This window comes from Cyprinodon tularosa, unplaced genomic scaffold, assembly GCF_016077235.1.
Source record: "Cyprinodon tularosa strain WSP-4 unplaced genomic scaffold, ASM1607723v1 ctg935, whole genome shotgun sequence".
Lineage (NCBI taxonomy): Eukaryota > Metazoa > Chordata > Actinopteri > Cyprinodontiformes > Cyprinodontidae > Cyprinodon > Cyprinodon tularosa.
Window position 1 is genome coordinate 1 of NW_024039713.1, and position 10,395 is coordinate 10,395.

At 54.3% G+C, this 10,395-nt stretch overlaps 2 protein-coding genes across 2 annotated transcripts; both read left to right on the forward strand.

Moving 5' to 3' along the window:
- Window positions 1–149: 149 nt before the first annotated feature.
- fzd1 (frizzled class receptor 1) lies at window positions 150–2,989 on the forward strand. The gene has a single exon (XM_038274868.1). The coding sequence runs from the start codon at window positions 357–359 to the stop codon at window positions 2,004–2,006; it is 1,650 nt and encodes a 549-aa protein (XP_038130796.1). The 5' UTR covers window positions 150–356; the 3' UTR covers window positions 2,007–2,989.
- Window positions 2,990–4,905: 1,916 nt separating this feature from the next.
- Window positions 4,906–9,131, forward strand: LOC119776459. The gene is made up of 3 exons (XM_038274859.1): window positions 4,906–5,008; window positions 5,053–6,221; window positions 6,519–9,131. The coding sequence occupies exons 1-3, from the start codon at window positions 4,906–4,908 to the stop codon at window positions 9,129–9,131; spliced, it is 3,885 nt and encodes a 1,294-aa protein (XP_038130787.1).
- The last annotated feature ends 1,264 nt before the right edge of the window (window positions 9,132–10,395 follow it).

Sequence of the window (10,395 nt, forward strand, 5' to 3'; positions counted from 1 at the left end):
TGTTTTCTGCTGCTTTAAAGGCAGCTGACTCTCAGGTCACCAGTCCAGACCTTCTGACCCAGCAGCTTCAGCTTTATTGTGAAAGTCTTGAGCGGAAGCCGCGCTCCATGGCTGCGCGCTTGGCTGATGGATGGAGGCAGAGGGAGGGATGATCGGAGCTGAGCATCAGTGAGCCGCAGACGGACACGGAGGAGGATCCTGTCTCAGTGGAAACCCGCCACGCTCCGTGGGTCCTGCTCCTGGATCTACCTTCATTTTTATTGAAACCCTGGAAGAAAGAGGGAAGCTGCTGCTGCTGAAGCTGAAGCTCCAACCGAAGGTCCCCGCTGTCCACGCAGCTGTCCACGCAGCTCTCCATGCCGCCCCACAGAGCGCTCCGCGCGGCGCTCGCGCTGCTGCCGCTCCTGCTACTTGGAGCTCGCAGGCTGGACGCCCAGCTGGGAGGAGAGCGCGGTGTGTCGGTCCCTGAACACGGCTTCTGCCAGCCCATCTCCATCCCGCTCTGCACCGACATCGCCTACAACGAGACCATCATGCCGAACCTGCTGGGCCACACCAACCAGGAGGACGCGGGGCTGGAGGTGCACCAGTTCTACCCGCTGGTGAAGGTGCAGTGCTCCCCGGAGCTCCGCTTCTTCCTCTGCTCCATGTACGCGCCGGTGTGCACGGTGCTGGAGCAGGCGCTGCCGCCCTGCCGCTCTCTGTGTGAGCGCGCGCGGCAGGGCTGCGAGGCGCTGATGAACAAGTTCGGCTTCCAGTGGCCGGACAGCCTGGCCTGCGAGAAGTTCCCGGTCCACGGCGCGGGGGAGCTGTGCGTGGGCCAGAACACGTCGGACCGCGCGGAGCCGGAGGGCCCCGGAGCCTTCCCCACGGAGCGCCCCCCGCAGGAGCCTACGCACGGTCAGTTCCGCTGCCCGGCCTCCCTCACCGTGCCCCCCTACCTGAACTACCGCTTCCTGGGGCAGGAGAACTGCGGCGCCCCCTGCGAGCTGCGCGCGCCTCACGGACTCATGTACTTCAGCGAGGAGGAGCTGCGCTTCTCCAGGATCTGGATCGGGATCTGGTCCGTCCTGTGCTGCGCCTCCACCCTCTTCACGGTGCTCACCTACCTGGTGGACATGAAGCGCTTCAGCTACCCGGAGCGGCCCATCGTCTTCCTGTCCGGCTGCTACACCATGGTGTCGGTGGCCTACATGGCCGGCTTCCTGCTGGAGGACCGGCTGGTCTGCAACGCGGGCTTCGAGAAGGAGATGAGGACGGTGGTCCAGGGCACCAAGAAGGAGGGCTGCACCATCCTCTTCATGATGCTCTACTTCTTCAGCATGGCCAGCTCCATCTGGTGGGTCATCCTGGCCCTCACCTGGTTCCTGGCCGCCGGCATGAAGTGGGGCCACGAGGCTATCGAGGCCAACTCGCAGTACTTCCACCTGGCGGCGTGGGCCGTGCCCGCCATCAAGACCATCACCGTCCTGGCGGTGGGTCAGGTGGACGGCGACGTGCTGAGCGGCGTCTGCTTCGTGGGCATCAGCAGCGTGGACGCCCTGCGAGGCTTCGTCCTGGCGCCGCTCTTCGTCTACCTGTTCATCGGAACCTCCTTCCTCCTGGCCGGGTTCGTGTCCCTCTTCCGGATCCGGACCATCATGAAGCACGACGGCACCAAGACGGAGAAGCTGGAGAAGCTGATGGTCCGGATCGGGATCTTCAGCGTGCTCTACACGGTACCGGCCACCATCGTCATCGCCTGCTACTTCTACGAGCAGGCCTTCCGCGGCCAGTGGGAGTGGACGTGGGTCAGCCAGTCCTGTAAGACCTACGCGGTGCCGTGTCCCGTCCAGGACCGGCCCAGCATGAGCCCGGACTTCACCGTCTTCATGATCAAGTATCTCATGACGCTCATAGTGGGCATCACCTCCGGGTTCTGGATCTGGTCCGGTAAGACCCTCAACTCATGGAGGAGGTTCTACAGCCGGCTGGCCCACAGTAAGCAGGGGGAAACCACCGTGTGACCCGGTGACCCGAATCCTGGACCCACCAGGGAACCTCAGGCTGCTTTATTCTTCCAAGGTCCTGGAAGATCCATAATTGCTTCTACAAACTAAGGGTTCTGATCCGGTTCGGATCCAGCGTTCTTCTACACGGATCGTTGTGTCTTTGGATCGAGGAACTCCTGGTGAGGAGATGGTTCTGGACCAGAATACTACAGCTCACTGCTGCTCCACTCCTGCTTCTGGACCGGTACCGGAGTAGAACCGCGCCTCAGTCCATCCTATAGGGAACCGTTTGGTTGGGAATTATTCTGGATCTTTGATCGGGTCCATTTCATGGAAGAACTGGATATTTTGACCAGAACCATCGGTTTGGAACGGTTCAGGCGGTCTGGGTTCTGAAATGGTTCTATTTCCTTTGGATTTAGGAAATGTTCTGACCCGGTTCTGGAGTCAGCCCACAAGTGAATCCGAACTAAAGGAACCAGTTGGACGGGAAGTTTCAGGTTTATTAACGGGTTTAAAGTCCAATCAGAATGGAGAGCCAGAACCATCGGAAACGGACCCAAAGACATGATAGGAATAACTGATGAGGCGGTCCAGTGGTTGGTTCTGTAGGGATGTAGGTCCGTTCCTCGGAACCAGGACCGTCAAACCAGTCTGTTTCTGATCAGAACCTCTTTCTCAGAGATAAACCGGACCTCTGAACCCAAATTAACCCCTTCAGAACCAGCAGAACCAAAACCCAGACTTCTTTGTGGGAGTTTTTGGGTCGGCTGTGATTTCCTCCTGAACAGAACCGGTCCTCTGGTTTGGTCCCGTGAAGCTTCAAAGGTTCTGATCCGACGATGATTCAGAGGTTCTGATCCGAGGATGATTCAGAGGTTCTGATCCATATGGAGTGTATTTTGATTCTTAATTGTTTAAAGCAAACAAAAAGTTTTGTAACTTATTTTCTGCTTTTTTTCCCAAAATTTTCTTTCCAATTAAAAAAAAAAAATTTTTCACTATTTTTTTTATAATTTCTTTACAAAATTTTCAGTATTTTTTTTTTTATTCTATTGGTAACTTAAAGGGGAACGCCGTTTTTTTTCCATTGTTTCCTTGATTTTCCGTTATTCCATCATGTTCTACTCTCCCATATGAGTTTAGTGTCATTAGGAGCCGTTCTGAAGATATTCCGTTAGGTTATATCCAGTAACGTCTTCCTATGGGCAACGACTTGAAGGCACAAACTGAACTGTTCATCATTTATTCTTTATGGTACGCCAGCATTCAGAACATGGAGGCCAATCACTGTCCCCCAGGTATCCGCCGTTAGATTTTTATATTTAAATTTTTTAAAACAAAGCGTCTATGACATCATCCGCGCGTTGTAACAGGCAGCCCGGGCCACAGGCGGCTACCCTCTACTCCTTCTATTCATTCTAGCTAATCTGAATGGTTCATCTGGAGAGCGAGATCATCTGTGGTAGCAGCTCTAGACATCATCTTAGTTTGTGCCTTCAAGTCGTTGCCCATAGGAAGACGTTACTGGATATAACCTAACGGAATATCTTCAGAACGGCTCCAAATGACACTAAACTCATATGGGAGAGTAGAACATGATGGAATAACGGAAAATCAAGGGACCAATGGAAAAAGAAACGGCGTTCCCCTTTAATCTCGGCCCAAATTGAGTTTCGTGATTTCCATCTTTTTCAGATCCCGCCTTCTTCACTTCCAACCAATCCAAATGCTCAGTATTTGCTCTGGACCAATCAGACTATTGTTGTTAACCTCCAGCAGACCAATAGAAATGTGTCGTTGCTCCTCAGTCCCGCCCCCAGTGGCGAATGTGATCTGAAAACACGATTGGAGAATAAAACTCATCAGACTCGACCTGCAAGAGAAATATCTAAATGATATTTGAAAAAACAATTGAAATATAAAAAATAAAAATATGAAAAGAAATTGAAAAAAACGTAAATCTGATAAAAAGAATAGTTTAATTTTTTTTCTTCTTTTTTTTCTGTTTCAAAACATGTTCTTTGCAACAATTGTGGAACAAAGTTGACTCCATAGCTCTGATGGTTGGTAGTGATGCGTTCAAGAACCTGAAACTGTGGGTTCTGATCCCGTTGGATCCATGTCTGGGTGGAGGTGCTCAGGCTAACGGGTCTGAGCGGTTCTGGGGGGGGGTGCTTCCGGTCCCTCGTGGTTCTGATCTTGTTTTGAAATCATTTCTTTACCTTTGCTATGAAGAGAACATTTTATATTTATATAAATCCTTTTATTACTATTATTATTACGCTAATTTGTTTATGCCAATAAAACAAACTCATCTCTGTAACTTTGGTCAAAACTCTTTTTTTTTTTTTTTACTCTGAAGGTCCAGAGATCCGCTCCACATGTTGGTTCCTTTTAAAATCATTGCTGAGGTCTCTGCTGGCTCTAGGAGGGGGTTTGGTCCGGTCCGGTCTGGTCTGGACCGGTCCAGACCAGAGCTTCCTCTCTATGAAGCCAAACAAAGTGTTTTCCTCCCTAGATCAGCTCCTACAGGAGGAACCTGTGCAGCTGCTCCACCATCCTGCAGGTGGAGCCTTCATATCTGACTCTAGTTTCAAACCTTTAGTGATGAACAGACAGAAAATCAGTGAGAAAAATCCGAACCAAACGGCCACTAGAACCCGACCTTCCATCAGTGGAGCTTCTGATCAGAGCAGCGGCACCAAGCAGGAGGCAGCTGGTGGAAACTACGGTGGCTGAGGAGGGACAAACACCAATGACTGGATGGCTGAGAAGAAGAAACAAGAAAGAATCTGGATTTGATATAAAATAAGTCTGAGTCGGTGGTCTTTGGTCTGAGGCTCCACTGTCTTTGGTCCTTTTTAGCGGTCTTTGGTCCTGGTTTGTGGTCTTTGGTCTGGATGGGCAGTCTATGTTCTTGGTTGGTGGTCTTCATTCAGAGTCGGTGGTCTTTGGTCTGAGTCCTCTGTTCTTGGTCCAGGTGGGCCTATTTTGGCTGGAGGTCTTTGTTCTGGGTCAGTGATCTTTTGTCTGTATTAGAGGTCTTCATTCTGGGTAGGTGGTCCTCGGTCTGGGTCGGTGGTCTTCTTGTCTGTGTTGGAGGTCCTCGGTCTGGGTCGGCCATCTTTGGTGTGGGTTGGAGGTCCTCGGTCTGGGTCGGTGGTCTTCTGTCTGTGTTGGAGGTCCTCGGTCTGGGTCGGTGGTCTTCTGTCTGTGTTGGAGGTCCTCGGTCTGGGTCGGTGGTCTTCTGTCTGTGTTGGAGGTCCTCGGTCTGGGTCGGTGGTCTTCTGTCTGTGTTGGAGGTCCTCGGTCTGGGTCGGTGGTCTTCTGTCTGTGTTGGAGGTCCTCGGTCTGGGTCGGTGGTCTTCTGTCTGTGTTGGAGGTCCTCGGTCTGGGTCGGTGGTCTTCTTGTCTGTGTTGGAGGTCCTCGGTCTGGGTCGGTGGTCTTCTGTCTGTGTTGGAGGTCCTCGGTCTGGGTCGGTGGTCTTCTGTCTGTGTTGGAGGTCCTCGGTCTGGGTCGGTGGTCTTCTGTCTGTGTTGGAGGTCCTCGGTCTGGGTCGGTGGTCTTCTTGTCTGTGTTGGAGGTCCTCGGTCTGGGTCGGTGGTCTTCTGTCTGTGTTGGAGGTCCTCGGTCTGGGTCGGTGGTCTTCTGTCTGTGTTGGAGGTCCTCGGTCTGGGTCGGTGGTCTTCTGTCTGTGTTGGAGGTCCTCGGTCTGGGTCGGTGGTCTTCTGTCTGTGTTGGAGGTCCTCGGTCTGGGTCGGTGGTCTTCTTGTCTGTGTTGGAGGTCCTCGGTCTGGGTCGGTGGTCTTCTGTCTGTGTTGGAGGTCCTCGGTCTGGGTCGGTGGTCTTCTGTCTGTGTTGGAGGTCCTCGGTCTGGGTCGGTGGTCTTCTGTCTGTGTTGGAGGTCCTCGGTCTGGGTCGGTGGTCTTCTGTCTGTGTTGGAGGTCCTCGGTCTGGGTCGGTGGTCTTCTTGTCTGTGTTGGAGGTCCTCGGTCTGGGTCGGTGGTCTTCTGTCTGTGTTGGAGGTCCTCGGTCTGGGTCGGTGGTCTTCTGTCTGTGTTGGAGGTCCTCGGTCTGGGTCGGTGGTCTTCTGTCTGTGTTGGAGGTCCTCGGTCTGGGTCGGTGGTCTTCTGTCTGTGTTGGAGGTCCTCGGTCTGGGTCGGTGGTCTTCTGTCTGTGTTGGAGGTCCTCGGTCTGGGTCGGTGGTCTTCTTGTCTGTGTTGGAGGTCCTCGGTCTGGGTCGGTGGTCTTCTGTCTGAGGCTCCACTGTCTTTGGTCCTTTTTAGCGGTCTTTGGTCCTGGTTTGTGGTCTTTGGTCTGGATGGGCAGTCTATGTTCTTGGTTGGTGGTCTTCATTCAGAGTCGGTGGTCTTTGGTCTGAGTCCTCTGTTCTTGGTCCAGGTGGGCCTATTTTGGCTGGAGGTCTTTGTTCTGGGTCAGTGATCTTTTGTCTGTATTAGAGGTCTTCATTCTGGGTAGGTGGTCCTCGGTCTGGGTCGGTGGTCTTCTTGTCTGTGTTGGAGGTCCTCGGTCTGGGTCGGCCATCTTTGGTGTGGGTTGGAGGTCCTCGGTCTGGGTCGGTGGTCTTCTGTCTGTGTTGGAGGTCCTCGGTCTGGGTCGGTGGTCTTCTGTCTGTGTTGGAGGTCCTCGGTCTGGGTCGGTGGTCTTCTGTCTGTGTTGGAGGTCCTCGGTCTGGGTCGGTGGTCTTCTGTCTGTGTTGGAGGTCCTCGGTCTGGGTCGGTGGTCTTCTGTCTGTGTTGGAGGTCCTCGGTCTGGGTCGGTGGTCTTCTGTCTGTGTTGGAGGTCCTCGGTCTGGGTCGGTGGTCTTCTTGTCTGTGTTGGAGGTCCTCGGTCTGGGTCGGTGGTCTTCTGTCTGTGTTGGAGGTCCTCGGTCTGGGTCGGTGGTCTTCTGTCTGTGTTGGAGGTCCTCGGTCTGGGTCGGTGGTCTTCTGTCTGTGTTGGAGGTCCTCGGTCTGGGTCGGTGGTCTTCTGTCTGTGTTGGAGGTCCTCGGTCTGGGTCGGTGGTCTTCTTGTCTGTGTTGGAGGTCCTCGGTCTGGGTCGGTGGTCTTCTGTCTGTGTTGGAGGTCCTCGGTCTGGGTCGGTGGTCTTCTGTCTGTGTTGGAGGTCCTCGGTCTGGGTCGGTGGTCTTCTGTCTGTGTTGGAGGTCCTCGGTCTGGGTCGGTGGTCTTCTGTCTGTGTTGGAGGTCCTCGGTCTGGGTCGGTGGTCTTCTTGTCTGTGTTGGAGGTCCTCGGTCTGGGTCGGTGGTCTTCTGTCTGTGTTGGAGGTCCTCGGTCTGGGTCGGTGGTCTTCTGTCTGTGTTGGAGGTCCTCGGTCTTGGTCGGTGGTCTTCTGTCTGTGTTGGAGGTCCTCGGTCTGGGTCGGTGGTCTTCTTGTCTGTGTTGGAGGTCCTCGGTCTGGGTCGGTGGTCTTCTGTCTGTGTTGGAGGTCCTCGGTCTGGGTCGGTTGTCTTCTGTCTGTGTTGGAGGTCCTCGGTCTGGGTCGGTGGTCTTCTGTCTGTGTTGGAGGTCCTCGGTCTGGGTCGGTGGTCTTCTTGTCTGTGTTGGAGGTCCTCGGTCTGGGTCGGTGGTCTTCTGTCTGTGTTGGAGGTCCTCGGTCTGGGTCGGTGGTCTTCTGTCTGTGTTGGAGGTCCTCGGTCTGGTTCGGTGGTCTTCTGTCTGTGTTGGAGGTCCTCGGTCTGGGTCAGTGGTCTTCTTGTCTGTGTTGGAGGTCCTCGGTCTGGGTCGGTGGTCTTCTTGTCTGTGTTGGAGGTCCTCGGTCTGGGTCAGTGGTCTTCTTGTCTGTGTTGGAGGTCATCGGTCTGGGTCGGCCATCTTTGGTGTGGGTTGGAGGTCCTCGGTCTGGGTCGGTGGTCTTCTGTCTGTGTTGGAGGTCCTCGGTCTGGGTCGATGGTCTTCTTGTCTGTGTTGGAGGTCCTCGGTCTGGGTCGGCCTTCTTTGGTGTGGGTTGGAGGTCCTCGGTCTGGGTCGGTGGTCTTCTGTCTGTGTTGGAGGTCCTCGGTCTGGGTCGGTGGTCTTCTGTCTGTGTTGGAGGTCCTCGGTCTGGGTCGGTGGTCTTCTGTCTGTGTTGGAGGTCCTCGGTCTGGGTCGGTGGTCTTCTGTCTGTGTTGGAGGTCCTCGGTCTGGGTCGGTGGTCTTCTTGTCTGTGTTGGAGGTCCTCGGTCTGGGTCGGTGGTCTTCTGTCTGTGTTGGAGGTCCTCGGTCTGGGTCGGTGGTCTTCTGTCTGTGTTGGAGGTCCTCGGTCTGGGTCGGTGGTCTTCTGTCTGTGTTGGAGGTCCTCGGTCTGGGTCGGTGGTCTTCTGTCTGTGTTGGAGGTCCTCGGTCTGGGTCGGTGGTCTTCTTGTCTGTGTTGGAGGTCCTCGGTCTGGGTCGGTGGTCTTCTGTCTGTGTTGGAGGTCCTCGGTCTGGGTCGGTGGTCTTCTGTCTGTGTTGGAGGTCCTCGGTCTGGGTCGGTGGTCTTCTGTCTGTGTTGGAGGTCCTCGGTCTGGGTCGGTGGTCTTCTGTCTGTGTTGGAGGTCCTCGGTCTGGGTCGGTGGTCTTCTTGTCTGTGTTGGAGGTCCTCGGTCTGGGTCGGTGGTCTTCTGTCTGTGTTGGAGGTCCTCGGTCTGGGTCGGTGGTCTTCTTGTCTGTGTTGGAGGTCCTCGGTCTGGGTCGGTGGTCTTCTGTCTGTGTTGGAGGTCCTCGGTCTGGGTCGGTGGTCTTCTGTCTGTGTTGGAGGTCCTCGGTCTGGGTCGGTGGTCTTCTGTCTGTGTTGGAGGTCCTCGGTCTGGTTCGGTGGTCTTCTGTCTGTGTTGGAGGTCCTCGGTCTGGGTCGGTGGTCTTCTTGTCTGTGTTGGAGGTCCTCGGTCTGGGTCGGTGGTCTTCTGTCTGTGTTGGAGGTCCTCGGTCTGGGTCGGTGGTCTTCTGTCTGTGTTGGAGGTCCTCGGTCTGGTTCGGTGGTCTTCTGTCTGTGTTGGAGGTCCTCGGTCTGGGTCGGCCATCTTTGGTGTGGGTTGGTGGTCCAATGAGGTCATTGTTCAAAGGTATCAGTCAGGAAAAGGATCAGATTAAATGGCAGCATGAGGAGCCGGTCGATGAGGAACGATGCAGATGCTACACAGACCACCCGTTCCTCTAATGCTGCTGAGAAAATGAGATGGTGGCTAACGGAGACAGCCAGAGGAACCAGGAGGTTCTGGTTGGTTCCACATGCAGTCCTCAGTATAATCATCATTACGGGCCTGAAAGAGTCAAACATGCCAGAACCTGGAGGGTCGACGTCTCATTGTTTGCAGGAACTAGACTTCTGCTCCTTCCATAAGAAACGTTTGGTACAAAAACTGAGCAGAGACCTCAGAGAGACTGAAGCAATGGTGGGGGAGGGGTGGCGGCATCATGCTCAGGGGTTGCTGGGACTGAGCTTTTTGTCTCAGACAGCAGTAACTTTGGACCTGAGCCGTTGAAGTGGTTTCCAGTCATGGCAGTCAGTCCAAACAGCGACGCCATGAGAGGAGCTGTGGAGACAGGTGAGCGCCACGGCAGCAGGCGGACGGTTCCAGGAGACCCACTACTGTGGCAGCAGGCCCCCCTAAAGGCCACCGGCCCTCTAAGGATCCTGTCCTGATGTTCCAGAGCTGTCAGGGACATGCTCCAGGGAGCGGTTATCTTGTTATGGCTCAGCATTGGATCCACATGACCGTCTAATGGACATTAGGAGAAAATCTGATTTTCAGGGAATCATCAGGAGAGAAATGTAGCTCAGGAATCACATCTGTGCAGCATGTGGGGAAGACTTCTTCCCACACCTATGATCCTGCCATCCAGAGAATCCCTGAGGCTGCTAGACCAGCTGAGCGAAGGAGCACTGCTCACTTCCTGTTTCACCTGAGCTGACCTCTCCACCAGCACAGAGGAACGGGGAGAGCATGCCATGTCCGAGCGTGCCCAGAGTGCAGAAGGTTTCCCTGTCGTCAGGCAGAAAGGTCAGGGTTAGGAAGGATTCCCTCTCAGCTTCCATACTGTCTCTCTGTAAGCTAACTGTCTCACAATGCTTTTATTTTGTAGGTCCAGTTAATCAGGAAGCATTCCTGAATGGAAGCTCAGGGATTGTGTTAAAACATTTCCTCACCTACAGGTTCTGGAGGGGTTAGTTAGCAGACCTCCTTTCAGTCGCTTCCATGTTGAGGCTAACAGCAGCATCCTTTAACGATGAGGATGTTTTAAAAAATAAAAGCAGCGTTCCTCTTTAGGAACCAGAGATTGATGGAACGGATCCTTCTGTGGCTCCTTGGTTTAAAGGCTTCCTCTGTTTGGCTCTGAAACGTAGCAGAGCTTCCTGCTGCACAGTCAGCCCCCCATCACCAATGTTTATTTCCCTTTTCTTTTTGAATGGGGGGGGGGGG